The sequence below is a fragment of the Heliconius melpomene genome, chromosome 19 (genome assembly GCF_056956725.1).
Source record: "Heliconius melpomene rosina isolate 202511_hmr_F chromosome 19, ASM5695672v1, whole genome shotgun sequence".
Classification (NCBI taxonomy): domain Eukaryota; kingdom Metazoa; phylum Arthropoda; class Insecta; order Lepidoptera; family Nymphalidae; genus Heliconius; species Heliconius melpomene.
In genome coordinates, this window is record NC_140407.1 from 13821962 (window position 1) to 13845692 (window position 23731).

Below are 23731 nucleotides of genomic sequence, written 5' to 3' on the forward strand. Positions count from 1 at the left end.
AAATAGAACGATTCCATCTATACAGTGTTGCTACTGCTATTAAAAGCTATTGAAAAGGTGCAGAAAACAAATTGCTTTATTTGATTTACTTCGCTAAAATTATATAGAATTAATAATGACATAAGGTAAGTGACGGTAACTTCGTGATAGTACGTCGTTTCGTGAGTTTTGCTACTGGCAAAAATAATAAGCAATTTAAGTATTATTTACGTAAACTATATATTGGTATATAATCTTTATACTTTCAACTGTCTAAAAATTAAGTAACACTATTTTAATGATAAAATTGAGCGTATAGCGACATTTTAAACGCAGAGTTGTCTACAAACTGCAGTGTAACGTGTCTGCGATGCTTGCCACCGTAAGACTAGCGTAAGAATTTCTTAAGGTTGTAGAAAGACAAAGGTAAGTTATTCGAATAAAACATTGAATACATGCTTTTTTGTATTCTATAAAAAAACATTTTATTGAAAAAAAAAATAGATGGAAGCATAAAATTCTTTTAAAATTGCAATAAATCGATTCACGAAATAGCAGTCATTTTATTTATCAAGTGTCCGCTATTTCGTGCTACTACCGAATTAGGGGGATCTTAGATACTTTTTAATAAATTTATATTTATGTTATAATTGAGATAATTTAAATTTAAAGTTTAAAATCAGTTACTGTATTTAATAAAGTTTCTCGTGATCGAAATTCGGTATATATTTTGTTCACTTAAATTTCTATATTTCTATTTTAAAGGTAACCTGAATTGATAATTTTAAGCTAAATTCGTATAGGTACTGCCAATGTAACTTTGTTTTTTAATCAACCTTTATAATTTATTTTTGTGTATGTTTTCGAATATACATGGTAGTTAATGATTACTTTACATAATGTAAAAAATACTGAATAAACAGAATTGCGGAAGTTACCAAAATCAGTAACACGAAATAAGCTCCCCCACATTTCATTATTTTCTCTAACTTCGTGACAAATAAATCTACGTAAAATCAACACATTCACTTCTCTGTCTTTGTTAATATTGTTTATCTTAGTCTTGTTATAAGTCTAAATAAAGATCTTTATATTTTTTCAAGAATATACTAAACTGGTTGCGAAAATAAAAGCCATGAGCCAAATATATAGGTCTATAAACTGGCATAGCTAGCTTCAAAAAATTTAACTTGAATTTTGAGCTTTTTTAATATTTTTTTTATAAAAAAAGTATATAAAAGTTCAAAAATGTATTTTTTTTTAAAACTGTGCTTTTATATATTTCTAAATTATAAAAGTTGAAGCCAGTCGTGGCGCAGGGGTACAAAGTGTTACTCTAAAACCGATTGGTTGTGGGTTCGATCCCCACTCGAGGAGATGAAAATAGAAATAGTATAGAAAATAGAAAATGTTTATTTAAATTTATATTTCAAGCCAAGCGCGGCGTTGAGTTCTGCCACTTAACATGCAATGCCTCCGGAATTCCGCAGAAAGTGGGGAACGGAGTTTCTTAAAAACACTAGGTTCCCTTTACCTACCCTGCTGTCAGCGGGATACAGCGTGAAGATGATTTAATTTGATTTTTTTTATAAAAGTTTTAATGTCGTTAAACTGATCTAACCAATTTTTTTTATTTACAAATTCTTTTCAATCAAAACCTATAAAGGTGTTTATTTTTTTTATTATAAAACCTTACTCGCGGGGTAAAAACTTGTGACCCGAAATAGGGGACACAAACTCACGAAGTTAGAAACAGAGCTAAATTTTATCACGAAGTAGGGTTCAAACAAGAGGTCCACAAATAAATTAATATAAAAATTAAGCTTAAGTTAAACCGCATAATTCACACATTAAATTACTGCCAAAAGACCCACTTTGATCATACTAAAATTTGCAAATTCATATAACCTTTAATAATGTATTTACAATAGTTTAAAGTTATAAGAGCCTTAAACTGCCGAATCCCCGTACATTTACCTTACTTATTTAAAGTTCTCTATCTAATCATGAAATGTCAATCTCTTGGTTTACGAATTTTTTATATCTATTTCGTATGAGCCCTTCCTTTACTTTTGCACCGAGTTCAGGGTGAATGGTTGAAAATATCTTTGTGGCTCTCTCTTGAATAAACTTTGCTGCCAACTTCAAACTATTAACTATATTTTCAATTAACCTATCTCGTTCGTCATCAGTTAAATCATTTACATAAAACTCTGTCATTTGATCAAAATTATTCGGTTCATTTTCTTTTATAACAATTAACGGTTGACTGCCATTGTCCGTATAAGGCAAGGGACCATTGAAAGAGTTTGGGTAATAGTTGGGAATATTTATCATATTATCGTAAAGGTAGGGCCTGCCGTCCCTATTGTAAGTGAATATGTCGTTCAAGGGACAATTCACCTTGACCCTATTATAGTTAGCTCCTAGCCGGTAATAAAGGGCATCGCGGTAAGATAAACGTCGCGCTTCGAAAACATTGTCGGGTGCTCCGAGGATACCTTCTATCAAGTTACTTGGATGCAAAGCCAACTGCTCTATATCGGCGAAATAATTTAAATAGTTTCTATTTAAAACTATTTTACCTATCTCAGTAAGTGGGTATTCGTGTAAAGGAAGAATTCTGGTGACGTCGAATATACGATCAGCACCAGCTACCTCCACTTGTGCCGGCGTCACAATCTGTGCAGCAAACATCCAACAAGGAAAAATACCTTTAGCAATAGAGTTATATAAATGTCTCGTGTCATAATCAGGATCACTTGCAGAGATTTTGCTCGCTTCTTCAGCTGTTAAATTTTTTATGCCAGCTTTTGGTATTAAATGAAATCTAACAAAAAATATATCACCTTTGCTGTTTTCTACTTGAAGCGTGTGAATGCTGTACCCAGGCATATGAATATAGCCGTCCGGTATTCCTAAATCGCTGAATAATCGTAAGAATAAATTAAAACTTTCCGGCTGTAATGTTAAATAATCCCAAAATGTGGTTTTGTCAAAAAGATTAGTGGCTGGATTCCTTTTCTGGGAATGGATGAAAGGTGTAAAAAGGCGTGCATCTTTTGTCACGAATACAGGATGATTAAGGCCTACCATATCAAAATTTCCACGTTCAGAGTAAAATTTTACAGCGAAACCACGGACATCACGCGAGACGTCACTGGCCCCTCGTTCAGTAATAATAGATGAAAATCTTACTGCTATTGGAGTTCTCTTTCCAATTTTGCTAAATATACTTGCTTTGCAAATATTGGTTATGTCGTTGGTTACTTCAAAGTATCCGAAAGCTCCTGTCCCTTTGCCGTGAACGACACGTTCTGGTAGTCGCTCTCTGGATAAATGCGTTAAGGTGTCCATGAGATACTCGTTGAAAATAAGTCTTGTGTTTAGAGTACTAGCTGTTTCAGAGACCGGGATTGGTTTTCCTGCGCTGGTTGTCATAATGCCAATAGGACTCTGAAAAAAAAAATATCACTGTTAAAATAAAATACATTTATAAGAACATAGATATATTACTCATATATTAATTATACCCTAGCTTAAATTAACTTTACTCTCTACATATTATTGACTTTAAAATACATACTTTATGTTTTTTTTTAAATATCTCCAGTTGCTCGTCAGCTGGATCACTACACACAGTACTTGTTATTATAATCGTTATTATTAACTTCTTCATTTTTAAAAAAATATATAAAACAAAAAATTAAATACTTGAAATCGTGCGCTTAAAACGCGTTTCACTTTCCTAGTGAACCGAATGCAATAAAACAAAGTAATTTGGTATCATGTTGTTTTTATCAGCTTTGTCGAGAAAATAATACATGCACCATTCAATTGGACCGGTACAAGCTAAGTACTTATTAGTCTTAATAATTTTACCTCAATATACTTTTGTTTTATGATCAGCTTTACGCTGTATCCCGCACACAGCAGGGTAGGCAGAGTGGACCTAGTGTTAAGACACTCCGTTCCCCACTTTCTGCCGAATTCTGGGAGCATTGCGTGTTGAGTGGCAGAACTCAACGCCGCGCTTTCCCTCGACACCAGAGCGAAGAAATGGAAATATAAACGTAAATAAATATTTCACTTCCTCGACTGGGCATCGAACCCACAACCGTCGCGTTACAGTCACACCCTTGTGCTTCTGCATCACGACGGCCTCCACAATTAATTCGTTTTATGATCATAATAATTTATTAAAATAACTATAAAATATATTATATTGTAACAAACTCGTGTACAAGAGCGTAGATCTAGGTGTAAAAGACTGTAAAAGCAATAAAATTTTGTTAATCGGGGGCAGTTGCCTGTAGGCAACGGCCTTTATTGGGAGGAAACTCGTGTGATTATTTTTTGTAATTGCGTAGAATCTCTTCCCGAATAATTTAGAAAGTAATAGACGATATGTGTTTTTTAAAACGTTAACCGCTATCTATTTCTAACAATATATAGTTAGGTATTTGTAATTGTGACGCGAAGTGTTGAAGAATTTAAAAATACATTTTACAAAATAATGTGCCATATAATCGGTAATCGTTTACGTAATAAAACTAATGCACGCGCGGTGCGTTATTTCTTTACCGCCTGCCTGTCTGCAACTTCGTTCTGAGCGGGAAAGTAAATAAATATTTAGGAAAATGTGCCAAATACAATATTGAAAACTTCCTTTAAATTAGTTAAGCCGTGAGATTAACGCACAAACGCACGGACAAACAGACACAACATTTTAAAATCATTATTATTTGTTATGGTATCGAAATGCCCCCAATAATAGATTTTCTTATATAATACCCTCTAAGTAATGTGTAAAATATATTCAATTTCCAATTTCTATAGTTATAATAAAATCTGAGTCTAGATCTGCACATATTTTTATAATATGAACTGACGAGAATATATTAGAACCATAAAGATAAATGTAAACATAAATAATGAAATGGTGTTAATTAAAATACAATAGATTAACCCTGAATTAATTGTTGCAAATAAAGTAAATGTATAAGCATTAATACAATATAAATAAAATAGATATAAATTGAGGCCATTCCTGGCCGTATCCGTGTGGATACAAGGAGCTTGTGAAAGTTTTAACATTTTGTAACCATATTTTTGAAGGCTACTAAATACTTCCATCAGACTTGTATTTTCAAACTTCCCAACGGGTAATTTATCAATTGTTATAAAAATAATTGTTTTTATTTAAAAATCTATGGGATTTCAAAACAACAAAATTGTATCCTTGGGTGTGATTGGGTCGATGAAAGGGGAGGAGAGGCCGGATTCAGTGCTTCGTCGTATTGCAATGAGAACGCTCGTTCAGCGTCATACGCCAGTTTTAAAAAGTAAACGCGCCACAGGTGGTTATATTTTGAATATGGGCACAATATAACAAACAATTTGTTTTTGTTATAATTACTTTAATATAACTTATGAAATAATAAATAATTTAAAAGCATATACCTACCTAATCTGGGTTGCTGAAAGTAAATATAAAGAAAATTTCTATCGTAAAGCTACTACAAACAAGTATATAAGTTTCAAATGGGTAACTCCGGCTAAAAAAGTATAAAAAAATATAGTATTTTAATAAAAATCTTATTTTGGTGAGTAAACTATAAGTAAAATAAATACTATGGTGTGAAAGACAGGCAAGTGACAATTTGGGTGATGGTGCCTTTTCAAATTCGTTTAAGATGTGCGATACTGGTGTTCCTGAGTACTTTAAGACAAGGTTAGTATTAAATATTTTAATGTCCTTTTAACAAACTTTTTTTAGAAAAAATACGCTCTAAAAAGTACGAAACAAGAAAATAGGCTTCGCTCAAATTATTATGAATAAAATATTAAAAATTTATCGACTATTAAATAAACAACTTACTCACGTATTATATTTTAACGTATTTTTATACGTCAAATTGATATGGATATGCTTAGATGTGATTGTATGCCAATTTAATTATATTTTATTATTATAATGAATCTGTTTTGCTATAGTAGGTGGTATTAAATATTTCATTTCCTCGAGTGGGAATCGAACCTACAACCTGTCGCGTATAGTGGTCTAACTTTTTCTTATAAGAAAATTACTGTTTAATATTTGACATATACAGGAAATGGTCAAACGACAGATCTGGACATACGTCTCTTGGCGCCGAGCTGGGCAGCTCGAGGAGGGACCGCCACTCTGCGCTGCCTCCATCAAGTGCCGCCGCAACTTCTGTATAAAGTGGAATTTTTGAGAGCTGGATCGAAAATTCTGCAGTATATTAGAGAAAGAAACCCACCTTATATTAATTATAGTTTTCGTGGCGGAACAATTAATGTGAGTATTTAATGGTATTAAAGCCGCTAATTCTAGTGAGGTACCACGTGAAAGGGCTCTGGCTAACCTAAGTTTCAATTTCAGAAAAAGCTCAATTTTTGTATGAGACCCTCGGTGGGCGATCCCGACTCACGCTTGACCGGTTTTTTAAAATACGGTTTTTGGCTAAAAATAGCCTTTAAATGAAATCACAATGTGAGGGTAGTGAATTCAATCTCTAGTCAGGGGAATAATTATATGAAAATTGTTTTTCCTTCTCCGTAACAGTATCTAAGACTGGCTTTGTGTATCATCTCATTCTCTTTGTGGTGGAATAGCTAATCCAAGTTTCAAGGACAACGAGTGATAATGGAAGTAGCATGGCAAGGATCATAAAATAAAAAGCAAACATCTAAATACTACAAAGAATTTAAAATTATTTTAATTAATAATATACATTAAAAACTAATAATAAGAGTATTTTACAGATGTCTCTCGTGACCGAGGACTCAGTGACGCTCGATAATTTGGACCCGACAGCCTCGGGTTTATTTTGGTGCGAAGTATCCCTCGAGACGCCCATATTTACTGCCGCTTCTCCACCTCATCAATTAACTATTGTATGTAAGTAAATGATAAGGTATATATAGTAAAGTTACTGAAAAAATCCTTTCAATTTTAATTCAATGGAAAGTCCGAAGTAAGGAAAACAACTTATATAAAGCTGCAGACGAATTTAATCATTTATTTTTTTTTCTTTTTGATATTAAAGTTAATGTAATTGAATGCTTAATAATAAAATTCTTTAGGAAATTTGTATTAAATTAAATTTTCCTGTCGTTTACTAATAGTTCTGTATTTAAATATAAATGACATATTTTCATATAGATTCACAAAAACATCCGCCCATCATAACTTTCGGTAAGCCAGATGTGGTAGTAGAAGGGCTACTAAGGGCCAACTGCACCAGCGCACCGGCAGCTCCTGCACCAAAGCTTACTTGGTACATAGACAACGAAGAGGTAAAACTTTATCTATATGAGATATTATATTGTTTTCAGTTTTTCATATATTTTTTTTTAATTTATAAAAATATTTGTACTAATAGATTGCTTGTACCTCCCGAAAATTACGAGGTTTAGAAAGACACCGGTCAAGTGCGAGTCGCACTCGTCCATAGAAGGAATAATTTCAGGCTTATAAGTAAGGAAGTACAACTTAAAACAAACGAACAGACAACTTACTTATCACTGGCGAAGTGATTTTGTGCTCAACTGGCACGCTCAACAACTTAGTTTTTATTATTATTATTTTTGTTATGAAAATTATTTATTATTTTTTTATTGAATCGGCCGAAACTTTAGTTTTAAATGTATAGGTTAATTTTCTTAGAATACGAAAGTAATTTATATTCGTACATAAATAATAGCGTAGTTCAAGAGGGCGAAGCTGTCAGCGGGTCGCTAGTTAATAAAATATTTTTCTTTGGAGGTACCTCGAGAAACCGTAAGACATTTCTCTTATCGAGTTTCCAGTTTAACAAGGACCAAAGGTGGTGGAGTTCGCCATAGAAAGTATCAGCATAGATATATTGCGCCAGAATTGAATAACACAGCTAAGTACTGGGCGGTAGCTGGCGATACGACAATATTACCACCATTAAACCTGACAAAACAAAGTAAATGCACATTTAAAGATGATCTAAATGCAAGTTTAGCTAAGGTAAGTAAAACAAATAGGTACATATATTTTCTTGAAATTATCTTTATATTATATTTAAAACTCTTTCGTTATTGAGTGATTGACAGAGAACACACAGACGAAATTGGATTTCTCGAAATTGATAGGGGAACTGGACAGTGAGGTTACCCATATTACGAATCCATGCTACGTACTTAAAACCCCAAGAATCCCTACTTGAGGATTCTCTCGAGTGGGGGTACCATTTATCGATATATACCATACCATTTATAGATATTATCATGAAACACACAATAATGATTTCATTTTCAAAAATTTTTAAAATTTTAAGCCTCCAAATATTTGTGTTAAAGCTACAGGTTCCAAAGAACCTTTTTTACTTACAACAAATAATCATCATATATTTTTTCATATATACATATACACATATATTTTTTCTGTTAGATTCATAAAAGACCAAGAGACCCTGTCCCACAACCTATAACGCTATGGGTGTCAATCTTGGAACTTCGCACACCAGCACATGGAAGACTTCAACTGACATGCACAGCGACCATACCAGATGAAGTAGGTCCTGGAGAACCATATGCTGATAATAAAAAACAAATTGTCACAGGTAAAAAGTTATGTATTTTATATATTAAAATATAAGAAACAGTTATTTTGTATTTTCATCCTCTTTAAGATAGCCTTAATTATTAAATTACTATAAGGAACTTTATTCGTAACCGGTAAAAATGGCCCTAGATATAGATTTAAAAAAACTCAAAATTTTCAGTGGCTGTGAATGAACTAGTGTTTAGAAGACCACAACCGGTGAACACAATATATGACAACGGGACTTCCTCTTGTACAGAATTTTTTTATCAAATTTTATTTATTGGATACGGTCTCCTTATAAATGATCTACGTCAGCGAATGCAATAAATGTATATGAAAATTTATTAGCCAGTTAAATATCAATAATTTCATTTATTTTCTTTACTTTAAAATAATTAAAATATTATTTTGTTTAAGTATGTATTATTTTTATTGTATTTATTACTAGCTTCTTCAATGTGTTAAATTAAGACTAAAAATGTAATCATAGATCACTTTCGCATGAAATGTGCGATCATTTACCATAAATAAACTAAAACTGAATTTAAAATGAAACGAGTGCCTGTAAAGTCTGTTACAATTATTTTTTTTTACGATAAATTAATATTTATTTGCTCTCGTTAATTTCCTTGGATTTACCCAAGTATCGTTTTGGATGCTTGGGTTAATCCAATATCTTTTGGAATGTCACACAGTTCAATACATTAAGCAACCTTTCCTGTGCCAGAATATCATCATCAGAACCATCTGGTAACATTAACCTTTTATTTATTGTAGGCCGTCGCGTCATATAAAATCGTTACGCTCTTATTTAATGGGATACCTTCCATAAAATAAAATAAATTACTGTATTGAGGCCAGTCGTGGCGCGCATATACGTGTAAGTAAGGATACAGGTAAGGCCATTTAGTTGTAGGCTGTTATAGATAAAATTAAAATTATATATTTTTAGTAATTAAATAGTTAAATTAAATATTAAATAAAGAGTTGAAAGATATTAAGTTTTTAATTTTACCCACAGGTTTTTTATTGACGTGCAATTTTTTTCAGCTTAACTTTATATGTCGGCAATATGAACCAAGTGTTTTTTATCAGCTTCACACTGTATCCCACACACAACAGGGTAGGCAGAGGAAACCTAGTGTAAAGACACTCCGTTCTCCACTTTCCGCCGAATTCTGAGGGCATTGCGTGTTGAGTGGCAGAACTCAACTCACTTTTGCCGGCGTAAGGTGAATAAATGAATAAATAAATTTCAACCCACGTCCACATATCTTATTATCTCTGAAAGCGAGCAGCTGCGAAATTCTCAGTGCAAGTATTTTGCTATAATGCAGTCTTCATTGAAACTTTACAAATATTTGCGTAAATTTCAATTTTATCCGTTATTGATTGCAACTCTGGTAACAACATGATGAGACGACGGATATTACCTATAAGCTCATAGTCGAAAGCAGTGTATGATTTCTTTATGATTTCTTATACAAACGCCATACGATTCTAAATGTCAACAAGGATAGGTACCTACATAATTTTGAATGTTTATAGGAATCGCAGCACACGAGGTTCATAAAAGCTGACAGTATGAAAGTGAATTTTGCTGAATCAGTAGGTTCTGCTTTCAATCTTTGTAAAGATTGTAGACAAATATCAATTTTCCATTTTGCCCTAAAAAGGGGACGTAAATGTATTTAAGAAATAAATTATAGAAGAAAAGAAATTAAGGTTCTAAGTTTGTCCTGAGGTGTTTGTTTTCATCACATTTCTAAGATAAGTTTGAGACATTAATCACTATAATTGATGCGAGTTAAATATAAAATAGGGCCTAGTGATATTTGCGACATGTGACATTTAAAGCTCGCTGAACTTTTACGACCTAGAATGCAAAATTAGATGATGGTAGCTAAGTTAAAATTATGTGGGAAATGTGTATCAACTCATATGATTTGATATTATTTATAAGAATAACTAAGAGCTGTCTATGACATACGAATCAGAAGTGACCGGGTTAACTCTGATCGTAAAAAAATACAAAACTCGTAATGGAACTATCTCATAAATTGTCGTCGTCGTCGCCGTTGTCGTTCGTTGTCTTCAGCTTTATTGTTTTACTAGATGTTACCTGCGGCTTCGCCCGCAACATCCAACGGAACTTACCACAGTTTCATTAAATCTCACAATTTGGATTAATTATCACAATTATTTTTAAGTTCTCACTTGTGTGTTTAACAATTAAGGAGCTTTCATTTTGGTTAGACCAATATACCTCAAGGCCGATGTTGTGTCGTGAATTTAGCTTTCTGATTTGAAGAAAATAATTTAAGGTAAGAAAAAAATCTAAAATCAAATATGCGTAGCCATCTATCGCTAACATCAGGACAGCCACTAGGTACTTCTCAGCCTTTCTGTGAGTGCGTATATTTACTTATAATGATTTTATTTTATCAAATTGTAGTTATGTTTCAACCACATATTTAAAATAAATATCGTTATTTATTTATATATATTTTTATGTATCCTCCCTAGCATGACAAGTACCTATGAACTTTTTTGAAACAAGTCAACACCAACAAGTCAAACTATTTACCGCCCTCTTTTATCGGACTTTAAACAGAATTTATTTGTATCGTATGAAAGAGTTTAATTGTGTACAATTTACGAGATAATATTATTTGCATACATAGATGGCGAATCATTATAATTCCATACTCTAATCTGGTCAGCGCCATCTAGTTTAACAAAAAAAAATAGCGACGATCCAAAAAGCCACTGTCGGTCTGTGCTAGACGTCTTTTTACTTTGTAGTAAGATGGCGCTGCACTACAATTATTTCATAAAGTTGATGTCACCTGTCAAGTGTCAGTTGAACGTATCACTGGGTAAATCACATTGTGCTGACTATTTTATAAGCTTTTTTACGTCTGGGATGATTTTTTTTTAATCTAAAATAATACCTGCAATATAAATTATACTTCAATATATCTATTAAATTAATTTTAAGAATTTGATAGAGTAATATAATTTACAGTTACAAATTTACAGATTTACAGATCATGACTCCAGGACTCGAAAAGACTAATGGTCAAATCATGTTCCTAGGGTGCTTAGCCCTAAGCATCTTAGGATATGAATTGACCATGCCCTCTTATCTTCACTGGTCCTTATTGTATTTTATATTAATCTCCTTCTTCCTCCTGGCATTACAACAAATTAGTATTTTCAAGAATATTTCGATTTCCACTCATCTTCATATTATGAAATCATTATACATTATACGCACATATACAAATTATAATCAAAACAAAAATTCATCTTCTATTGAATATTTGTACTAAAAATTGTCATCGTTCAATACAAATATACTTAAGTATACATTTTTTCAATTTTGCAACATAAACAATATAAAAATATTTGTCATAAAACTCCTTCGCAAGTATTAAACTTTTAAGAACTTTTATAGATTTAAAGCTTTCAGTGTAACATAATCCAGCTGGATAGAGTATAGCATCATCGTCGTCGTACTTTGGCGAGTCTTGTGAACGTAATGTGATGCAATGTGTGATGTAATGTGATATTATGCACCGTTTCTTGAAAAAACTAATACAGAATAATAAATATCGAGGCCGTAGTGAACGTGACGCAGTAGTAGATCGTTTGGCTCAGAACCAGATATCTGTGGGTTCGATTTCCACTTAGGGGAATAAATTATTTTTACTCAATTTACCAAAATTGGTGATATAAATAATATTCATATTAAAAATAGACTTAACATTAGATCACCTGTAATGAGAAACAAGTCAAGTTTTCAAGTGTCTAATCTCGCATATAAGAATATTTCACGCACAAGAACGGACCGGGAACGTACTGTGACCTGCATTACTGTTTTAATCCTCCGTAAGTCGAGAACAGAGTGAGTGTTCAAGGTGTTATTTATATTTTCTTCCATATTTGTGTAACATAAACTTACTTATGGTAATATTTTAACAATAATTCTTAAATTTTACTTTAAATATATTTTAACATGAATGGAAGTCAAAGTTAATATTCGTTTACATAATTATGTGCCGTTTATTTCATATGCATGACTGTCACAAGCCTTTATAAATAAGATAAACATTTATTTGCAATAAAAGTAAAACTAAGAAAATATGTAACTGGTTTTTTTTCCAGTATTGTCGTAATTTCGCTAATATTTTTGGTACAATGTGCTTTATTTAATATAATGTAAGGACGAGTTACGGGTCTGTTTTGATAATATTAGTAGATAAAAGCAGCTTCACGCTTTTCCCTGAATAGTTTCTGCAAATCAAAAGCGTAGTGTTTAGTGCTCCGTTCTCTCTTGTTATCCCGCTAGGGATACAGCGTGAAGGTAGAAAGTGTGAAAAAAAAGAAAAAATCTTATGAATAGCTTTATTTATTGACACGTCTGTTAGCTGATGATCTTGGACTAGCAGAGAGTTGTGTGTGACACATTGTAAGTGGCCGAGATAAACGGAAGCCCCCCTCGAACCCCTCAAAAATAGTAATATTATAACATATTTAAAGGCATAAGTATCAACATTTGAATGAATATTATAATAATTATAGTTCTACGAGTTATTTATAATTGAATACTGAAATGAACAAACAATGCTGTGACATAGTTTATTTGTTAATAAGCAAAGTTAATAGTACATTTCGAAGTCATTTCTTTATACTCGATGCAGTTAAAGTTTAAATAGAATTTGTTGAAAAAGTTTTAGATCTGGGTTATTGGTATGAAAAAGTTAGTTCTGACGATTTAAACATATTATGCACTTGTTTTGCAAACTTTTTAATTATTTACTAAGTTTTTGTTAAGAAATTTAATAAATATTTTTCTTCGCTTCGGCTTCGCCCTTTTAAATTATAGAATTTTTTATTTAATATAATTTAAGTGTATTTAGCAAAAAATTGTTGATTATTTTAGAATGGCTAACAAATAACTAACGCTTTGGCTAATGGCTAACAACTAAGCAATCTATACACAAATTGTAATTTAAATTAAATTCTTTCGAGATTTTATTTGATTTGCTCGTAAAAATTCTTGTACTTAATAAAAATATAACGGTGTTATCCCTCATTAATCCCGACCCCAAGAAAGAATCTAGTGTCCCGAGTCTTCAACAGGAGGTTCTCTTTTCCGGCTATCTGCCTATCCGGGCTTTGGGGGAAAAAGCGTGAAGGTGCTTGTTTGCCTATAAATGCAAATAAATATTGAAATTATGTAATTTTTTTAAAAATTATAATACATTAAATTAAAACAATGAATATCCATTTTGTATATTTTTTTTTACAAAAATACTATATGAACAACTAGATTAAATTATACCTACAATATTAAAAACATTTGCGTTAACGTTTTACAAGCTAAAGTATGTATATAAAGTAAACAGTATAACTTTGCTAAATTGAACTTTCTGTCTCTTGTTTAGCCCCAAGAGGAAATCAAATTACAACTTGTTGAGTTGGCTTACCTCCTACTCTCTCCCCATGAGCGTCGTTTATTCGCCTATTTTAAATATACGTTTTACCAGAACAGTATAATAAAAGCAAGGTATTTATGCTTTTAGTAGGATAATACAACGTGTGGTTAGACGATGTGCAGAAACGCCTCAATTTCAAATTTAGTTTGTTTGTGTTGTGAAGTGGAACGCAAAGATGGGAATAAAGTAGGTATTTAAATTTATTTATATATGTTATATAGATAAGCCCTTTAACTTATACTTAAAGCCCTTTAAATATATATATATATATATACTATGTATTATGTAATATATATATATTATGTACTAAAAAAAGGATCAACTTCATACATAATACATAATATTATGTATTATGTATGAAGTTGATACTTTTTTTAATAAGGTGTATGCCACTTCAGGAATATTCCGCTAAATAAATTAATACAAAATTCTTGAATATTCATAATTTTTTATTTTATCCATAAAACCCAATAGCATTTTTCTAGAAATTCAATTAGATTAGGCTTGGTAAAATTTCAAATACAATCCAATTTTTAATAATATTTTTAGCTTCACACTTGATCCCGTTCGTAGCAGTGTAGGTAGAGGGAACTAGCGTTCCCAGGTTGCGTCTGAAAATGAAAATATTTAATAATTCCTCGAATGGGAATCAAATCCACAACCGTCACATCTTTGCGACCCTGCGCTACGACGACCTCCTAGTGTAAAATTAACATTTAAAGAAGCAGCCTTAGGTAAAGACATTCCTAATATAAAGACATTCTGTTTCCCACTTTACTGTTTACCCAATAAGTAAGAAGTTGGTTGCGTGATGAGTGACAGAACTCAACGCCGTTGTTAGTCGTGTTACCAGAGTAATTCTAACATAATTATAACCGTTGCGTATATAGGACGACCTTAAGGTCCAGTTTTACCGGTTACGAATAAAGTTTCAGATAGTTTTAGTGATATTTAATATAAATCACAGACAGGAGTTACTTATATATTTTTTTCTGTTTTACCATCATACTCAATGAGAACTAATTTGGTAGATAAATCACTCACTAAAATGGTTGACGGAACGGCAACAACGAAAAAAAGATATGTTTTCCGTTACTGCCATTTGAAAACAGTTCTTAAAGTTATTTTAATAGAATACTTTTTATTATACATATATAACATTATATATTTAATATTTTCATTTCTTCGCTCTGGTGTCGAGGCAAAGCGCGGCTTTTAGCTCCTCCAATCACCACGCAATGTAGAATTCGGCGAAAAGTAGGAAACGGAAATGTCTTAATGGCTTCTCAGGTTCTAAAATGTTTAAAAATAACTTTCAGAGCCGTATAATTCTTTTATGTTTTATACCTTTACAGACTACTTCTACTGCTTGGACTTCTAATAGGCGTACTCTATTGTCTACACATTTTGGCTCAGGATTACCAAGCTATAACAGCCCCGAAACTACTGCGTCTTCTTTTCAAGCGAGAATTAAATTCAAGTACATCAGTAAGTATATATTTTTATTTTGATAGAACTACACGAGGCCAGACTTCAGGTGAATCGTGGTGCAGAGCACAAGCGTGCGACTGTGAACGCGACGGGTTGAATAATTAAAGCGTAGGTATTCTATCACAAAGACTGAATAGCTCCTCTAAGGTTGCCGGAATATAATTCCTGCTAAGTTTCACAAAATAAAATAAAGTTACTGATTAAAGTTAAACATTGTACAGTGAGAAATACGTTTTAGTTTATCATTTAGTTATAGCAAAGTATATTTTAACTTTAACTAACTTTTGTTGCTAAAACACGATTTCTGTGGGACAATAATGAATTGTTTTAAATATGGTTATGTTCCTTTTTATCTTTATTAAAGCCTTTAATAAGGTAAGGTCTTTATGATATTTCTACTGTAAGTGTGAGTCTGCGTATGTGAGACCCTATAGCACTAGTTTTACTTAAAAAGTACATCCATATTATTTTTCGGTCTATCCGAATCTGTCTCAAAAATAGAGATAGTTGGATAGTTAAAATTTTCACTAATGATGTATTTCTGTTACCGCTATAATAAAAAATATTGAAGAGCAAACCTTGAACATTTTTAAGAGGCACACAAAAAATATTTTTTAATTAGAATATTAAATCTTAAGTCTTATCTAGGAAAAATCAAAAAGAAAAAAATATATTAAGATATATTTTTTCTGTAAACTTGGTCAACTGACGACTTTCTTTGAAACTTCATATCTTCAGACGTTTTTTATATTTTTTGTATGTTAACCGACCCGCAGTTCTTAGAACTTCAAACTTTAAAGAACTTTCTCCAAAGATAAACATAATTTGAACACTATTTATTGGTACAGAGTTCCTAATTAATAGAGGCAATCATGGCGCAGTGGTTTAGTCTGACTGTATTGTGGATTCGATCCCCATTCGAGGCAATCATCACCAGTATCTGTCATCATGTCATGTCATCAGTCGGTACTGTTGTCCCTATCAGTGTACAGGCCGACACTGGTAGCGTTCTTAGGCTTATCCAAGTACAGAGGGCACTGCTTGGACTGATCTATTTTTCCATATTTGTGGGATTATGGATATTAAGTAACAAAAAGCCCAAAAAAACGATACGGTAACTGAGAAGTTTTTGAGACCGCTTCAGATTCAGAAGCTGTGTTTACACATTATTAAATTTAGAAAGAAGGGATTAATTTTTCTTCATCATTTTCAACTATGACAATTACTTGACCATAACAACGTTACGGTAAAAACTAAATAATCGCCCCAGTATCGATAATTTGCCCTTAAGAAATAAAGAATTCCCTTATTATGCATGGATCCCGCAATCAGAATCTAACTAAAATCGTTAAAGTAGGTACTTTCGAAATATATTATAATTTCATTAAAATCAGCTTCACGTTATATCTCGCACTCAGCGGAGTAGATACACGGAACCTAGTGTTAAGACTCCGTTTCCCTTTTTTCGCTGAGTTAAAGAACTGCGTGTTGAGTCGTGGAACTCACCACGTAAATCGATGGACGTACATATTTGTCGAATATAGAACCTCCTTCTTTTTGAATAAAAGAAGTCGGTTGAAAATACACAAGTATTCTTCTTAAATATTCTTATTTAAATAATAACATTCAAAATATGTAAATTTATGTTATTCCTTAGAAAGATTATACAATAAAAATATTTTCGCTGGTCTGTACTACTTTGTTAGCTCTTGTTAATAGCTAGCATAATCCTAGTAAGAATTAGCACTTAAACTGAAAAAAATAAATAAATAGAGATATACATACCACCATATAATAATTTGGATATATTTTGAAAAAAATTGTTTTGACATGACACAAACATTGCAATTATTTTTCAGACGCCAACTGTGAGATGGAAAAAGATATTAAAGTATGACCCAATACAATGTGCCCGGTACCTCTATTGTGATGTGGGAGCACGCCTGGCAGACAATGAGTTGAGACGAGGCTTCATCTACATGCTGACGTAAGTATTTTAATATAAGAATTTATTAAGCCTCCAAAATGACATTCACTCTTGGCGACGTTCATTTATATTTATTTGATTCATTTTCACTGCTCTTAATATTTTAGTGCATTAGTATAATTTTTGCTTTTGACGAACTGTGCCGTTAGAAATTAAGGAAGGCAGGAATTGTTTTATAGCCGTATGTACGTATGCTCTATTTTATCAATAAAGCCGGCCGGCCGTGTCTTCTCAAAATGATGATGGACGGCATTAAGGTTAGAGTGTACAACCCTATTATTATTAAAGCCCATGTTAAGCGTGGTAGGATATCATATCAGAATATAGAGCTTGCTCCTCGTTTGCTTTGTTCAATACAATGGACATGTCTGCTCAAAAGCGACCTGAATTTTTGGACTCAGTGACAGAAAGTCTAGCATCTCGCTGGTAATCCTGGGATAATAAGTTTTTCAGTGCAGCTGTAATTTTTTACAGCATATTTTAGGAGCTGGGATTGGGAGCCAGAGCCCGTTATTATCTGATGCGAAAGACAGTGGCAAAAATCCACTACTTAATAACAATCTGTGTTGATTAGTTGGTAATAATGTGGTCGCATCTTCCTATATCTGTTGCTATCGCTTGCGGCTTAACTTTCTCACACGTACTCTTACGACAACACCAATACCAAGATTCTTCTTCTAAGCCGTATTCATACAGAATTGAATTTAATTAAAACGAATTTGTCTTAATTTTTTTTAAATAATAAATTCTATAATCTCACTTGCATGAAACATCAACTGAGGTATATCTATTTTTGATCACTTCGAAAGAGATATTTAATGTATTATAAAATGTATTTACTCAAAAAGGTTAACCCTCAAATCGCTTTAGTTATATTAGGTTGATTCAGCTATATCTAATTAGCAGGTACACTAGATAACGACAGCTTATCTCAGTCTTGTAAACTAATTGAAGTAGGTAAAGGTACTTGAGTCATCTCAAGTACGGTCCGCAAGCCCATATTCGTCGTAGTATGCGTATCCTAGCTTTATAATGAACAAGGGTCAAATTTAATCTATAAGATGGGTCTTGTACACTTATATGAATATTTCATTTGTCTTTTGTGCCTTCAGTGAGGTTCAAGCCTTTGGGTAAATTTATTTCATAAATTATTTTTTTATTATCTATTAACATAAAATTTTACTATAAGAACTTTTAATTGATAAAACAACAACAACTGTATTTAAATCTGCTGTTGCGTTCAAGTTTAATATGATTTAGATTATAACTGAATATTAATCAAATATAACTTAAAAAATCAAAAAACTCAAAGAAAATCCTAATGATATCAATCGGCAAAAGTACAACAAAGCTCGCAATCGCTGTAATATGATGTGTAGAGATAACCAACGACGCCATATACACAAATCTGTAATAGAGGAAAAAGACTCATATAAAGTTTGGAATTTTTTAAAATCTATCGGAGTTGGAAAAGCGAAACAATTTATAAATCCCAATAATATCAATTTAAATGAACTTAATAGACATTTCTCTTCTTCCTGTGTTATTAATAACGCAACAAAATTATCTACTATTAACCATCTCAATGCTTTATCCACTCCTTGTGTTCCTAGTTTTTTCTTTAGTTTATTTGCAAAAAGTGATGTTAAGAAGACAATTTTAGCCATTAAATCTGATGCTGTTGGTGCTGACGGCATTAGTCGGAAGATGATCAGTCCCATCCTCGATATTTTATTACCTGTGATTACATATATATTTAATCATTCTATATTATCTAAGCAATTTCCTTCAATATGGAAAGATGCACAAATAATTCCTTTACCCAAAAAACCTAATCCTGTTGATTTCTCTGATTATCGTCTTATTTCTATTCTTCCTTTCCTATCCAAAGTCCTTGAGCGCTTAATTCAGACCCAACTCACTCAGTTCCTTTAACAACATAACCTTATGAACCCTTTGCAATCCGGTTTCCGTCCTGGTCATAGTACGACAACGGCATTAGTAAAAATTAATGATGACATTCGTTCTGGCATGGAAAGGCAACAAGTCACAGTCTTGGCGTTGCTGGACTTCAGCAATGCCTTTGGCTCCGTTGACTTTGATATCATGCTGGCTACTTTAAAGTCACTTAACATATCTCCTGATGCAATTAACTGGCTTCGTGAATACCTGTACGGACGCCGGCAACGTTTGCGAATACAAGATTCGTACTCTGATTGGTCTCCTGTCGTTGCTGGTGTTCCGCAGGGTGGCGTGTTGTCTCCTTTGCTATTTTCTATGTTTATAAATACTATTTCTGGTACTATTTCTTCTCTCTACCATTTATATGCAGACGATTTGCAGATATACAATCAAGCTAAAATATCTGACTTGCCTACGGCAATCAAGGACATTAACAAAAGCTTGGAGAGTATATCTTCTTGGAGTAAGTTATTTGGTCTGCATCTTAACTCAAAAAAAACTCAACTGATTTTAATTGGTAGTGCAAAACTTATTTCAAAAATAGATGTATCGACTGTACCACCAGTACTTATTAATAATGATATTATACCATTCAGCAAAACTGTAAAAGACCTTGGTATCACTCTGGATAATAATATGTCTTGGGATTCACAGGTAAGTGAGGTTAGCAGAAAGATATTTGTATCCTTAGGTTCTCTTAGACGTTTGCGTAATTTTCTTCCTATACTTACTAAGATTTCGTTAGCAAATAATCTCCTTCTACCGATTCTTGATTATGCTGACACTTGCTATCTTGACTTAAGAGAGGAGCAATTAAATAAACTTGAGCGTATTCAAAATTGATGTATTCGGTTCATATTTGGCCTTCGCAAATTTGATCACATCTCTGATTTCCGTAAAAAACTCAAGTGGCTCCCTATCCGCCTTCGCAGGAATACTCACATCCTTCATCTTCTTTACTGTATTCTGTTCAATCCAATTTCCCCCCCTTACCTTAAAGAACGTTTTGAGTATTTGGGCGACACACATTCTCGCTCTCTTCGCTCTGGACGTAATCTGACCCTCAAAATACCTTCTAACACTTCTTCCTTCTACAGCAGTTCATTTACTGTAACTGCGTGTAGATTGTGGAACGCCCTTCCTTTAGATGTCAGAAATGCCAAAACATTTCTAACTTTCAAACGTCGTTTAAAGTTACACTTCATGTCACTTTAAAATTTAGGTTCTTTTCCTTTTTTTTTTTTTCGGCCATTACACATTTTATTCTTACCGTTTAGTACTTATCTTTATCTATGTATGTATGTAGTAGTTATATATATATTTATTTATATGTATGTATATTGAGACGGCTATATGTATTTATGTATGCTTTGTATGTGTTATGTATGGTAAATATATTCTTATTTATTTTATACCTTTAATTATATATATATATAATTATAGGTTGCCTGGCAGAAATTGCTATTAAGCAATAAGGCCGCCTTTTGTACATTTATATAATTTTATTGTATTTTTTTGTGTCTTTTCCTGGGTGTACAAGTACCTGGGTTAAGCAGACTTCGCCCACGTAGATTAGAATTTTTATAGTTCAGTTAAAAATTAACATTTCATTGTATATCACGATATAGCGTGATCATTACAAGAAATAATTAAATTTTTATATTGATAATGTACCATATTTATTTAAACCAATATAATATTAATGCTTGTAATATCTATTTCTTATTTGTTTAGCTTAAGTCTGTATTCCACATATACCTCGTCCTGTCTTGTTACTAAAGCGCTTTTCGTTCTAGTTTCTGTGTTTTATATGCACAGCAGAGGGTCTCCTCTGACGAAACGACGACGAAACGTACGAATAGCGTTCACAATGTATGTCTGTCTAGACATACATTGTGAAGAAACTCGCACTTTGCCCCCCAAATTTGAGACATAGTGTTTAAGGGGTGAACTCAAGCCCACGCGTTATCTACTAGTGCGGGGAAATGAAAATAATTGAAATATGTATAATCATTCCTCTGAGCGAAGATCGAACTCACGATCGTCGCGTTCACAGTCATATGTTCTCCCACTGCGACACGAAGTCGTAATTTTTAATACAATTCACTTTTAATAGAAAAATATATATATATATTTATATATTAAACAGGTCTAACTAATAAAGTAGAACTAGTTTTCCACTTCCATTATTTGTATTATTTACGTCATTATAAAAGCTTTACGTCGCTTATACTCCGCAAATTGCCCTTTTCGATCATGATATAAATACACTCAATTAAGTTTATACTCTCAACCTCGCCGCTAGACCATTTCTACAATATACTAAACGTTTGTAAGCAAAGCTCGAGAAAGTTTCACTTGGAGTTTGTGGTATGAGATTATGGATAGGCTTCGTTATAATTATAATGGAGTCCTTAATGTAAATATCCTAGCCTTATTCTAGTCTAAAATAAACCTAGTCTAAAAGTACAATTACTTCTTTATTTACGTTCAAATCTCGTTTTAGTTCTCTTCTTTAAATAACTTATCTTTATTTTTTGCTTAACCCTGTATTCCGCATGTAACATCGTAGCTATTTTTTATTATATAGGTACATAAGGAAATAAAATAAAATATTTAAATGATAGTATTATAAAATCTGAGATACGCTAATGCAGTCATGCGCGTTTTCGTTAAACACTTTCACAATTACATAACAAAACGAGAAAAGCGAGTCCGTTTAAAATAGAAGTTAGTGAGGCACGCTCCAGGAACAGCACTAGTGAGCAATTTAATCGGTGTCACGCTCCTTATGACGAGTTTGGAATGTCCTGTACTTGTTTGTACGATAAATATTATAATTTGATTATATTATACATTTACTTACGTACACTTTTAAAAATAGAATAGTTGTAGTATAGTATTATATTATAATTATTTTTTGTATTGTTTTTTATATTTCAAATAATTATTATTATTAACTTGGAATGACAATTCCAACTATTACTCTAGGTATCTCTAATCTATATATACAAAATCGAAAGGTCACTCACTCATCACGAAATCTCAGAAACTTCATGTGCTAGGAGTCTCAAATTTTGCATAGGAGTTATTTATAGGACGTAGGTGCTGGCTAAGACGAGAATTTGCAATATTCAACTTCTAAGGGGCTGTTTTTGGGGTTGAAAGTTTGTATGAAACTTCGTTACTACAAATGCTGGGAGTCTCAAATTTTGCATGGACGTCACTTTTAGGAAATTAATAATAACGTAGCTCATGCAGGCAAAGCCGCGGGCGGGCCGCTAGTGTGTTATATACAAATTGTCACGCAATATTTCTAATCTTTATAATCTTCATTAATTAGATTTAATTGTTTTTAGTTCAGTTAAATTAGACGCATGTGTCAGGTGTGGAAGTCAAGCAGACACGACGTTTGCTTCTTCAAACAGTGCTTACAATATGCTATTGTAACTATTTTTTTTAATAATTATGTATTTGCCGAGTCTGGTAAAATACGTCTTAATTGAATTGAAGAAGTACTTGCAATGTACCTGCACAGTGTGAAATCATTTCACACTGTGCAGGTACATGGTAATGGTATTCACTTAAAAGGCAATAAGATGTGTAATTGAAATTATTTTTTTTGGATTCCAGCTTGGACGTCAAAGAGGAGGACATAACAGCCTTCATGGTATTTAATACAACTTACAACAAAGGAAAACTGTTCGGTTCGGAATATTGCAGTAGCAAATATTCAATATGTCCATTCAAAGCGGGAATATTATTTGATTTAGTGCGATATATGCTACGTCAAATGGACTACGAGAGTGAATTTATGAAAAGTTAAATTAATTTTAATGTCACCAAAAATTAAATATAATTTGGATCAAGTACAATTTTGGGAGATTGTGAGCAAGATTTAAAATTATATTTATAGATTTACATTTAGTACAATATTAAATTTTGTTATAGTTTTTATTTTTATATATAGATAAAATAAATAAAGAAATGAAATAAAAATCTTTTTATTTCCAGTTTTACAATTATTGTAATATATATTAGTATAAAGGTATATCATACTCACACACATTATATATATATATATATTATATATATATATATATATATATACAGGGTGGAATTGTCAGAACCACTTTAAATGAAAGTATATTTTTAATTACTCTATATAAGCCTAATATAATTCAGAAAAAACAATCCCAAATA

The 23731-nt window shown here is 32.2% G+C and overlaps 3 protein-coding genes across 5 annotated transcripts; 2 read left to right on the forward strand and 1 right to left on the reverse strand.

Annotated features, from left to right (window-relative positions):
• Positions 1-1964: 1964 nt before the first annotated feature.
• On the reverse strand, positions 1965-3722 carry LOC146528940 (catalase-like). Its single transcript, XM_085203541.1, has 2 exons — positions 3566-3722; positions 1965-3435 (listed from the first exon to the last, which is right to left on the reverse strand). The coding sequence occupies exons 1-2, from the start codon at positions 3656-3658 to the stop codon at positions 1984-1986; spliced, it is 1545 nt and encodes a 514-aa protein (XP_085059667.1). The 5' UTR covers positions 3659-3722; the 3' UTR covers positions 1965-1983.
• A 1560-nt stretch (positions 3723-5282) lies between these two features.
• Positions 5283-9580, forward strand: LOC146528941 (uncharacterized). 2 transcript variants are annotated; one of them, XM_085203752.1, is made up of 8 exons: positions 5283-5713; positions 6093-6304; positions 6772-6907; positions 7172-7305; positions 7775-8005; positions 8429-8600; positions 8763-8935; positions 9362-9580. In XM_085203752.1, the coding sequence occupies exons 1-7, from the start codon at positions 5650-5652 to the stop codon at positions 8909-8911; spliced, it is 1098 nt and encodes a 365-aa protein (XP_085059878.1). In that variant the 5' UTR covers positions 5283-5649; the 3' UTR covers positions 8912-8935; positions 9362-9580. The 2 variants fall into 2 exon arrangements, with proteins under 2 accessions (XP_085059878.1, XP_085059877.1); XM_085203751.1 differs by having other exon boundaries at positions 8763-9580.
• A 2773-nt stretch (positions 9581-12353) lies between these two features.
• On the forward strand, positions 12354-23475 carry LOC146528942 (uncharacterized). 2 transcript variants are annotated; one of them, XM_085203356.1, is made up of 4 exons: positions 12354-12494; positions 15444-15576; positions 17439-17566; positions 23162-23475. In XM_085203356.1, the coding sequence occupies exons 1-4, from the start codon at positions 12370-12372 to the stop codon at positions 23352-23354; spliced, it is 579 nt and encodes a 192-aa protein (XP_085059482.1). In that variant the 5' UTR covers positions 12354-12369; the 3' UTR covers positions 23355-23475. The 2 variants fall into 2 exon arrangements, with proteins under 2 accessions (XP_085059482.1, XP_085059483.1); XM_085203357.1 differs by lacking the exon at positions 12354-12494 and adding an exon at positions 14157-14274 and having other exon boundaries at positions 23162-23472.
• Positions 23476-23731: the final 256 nt, after the last annotated feature.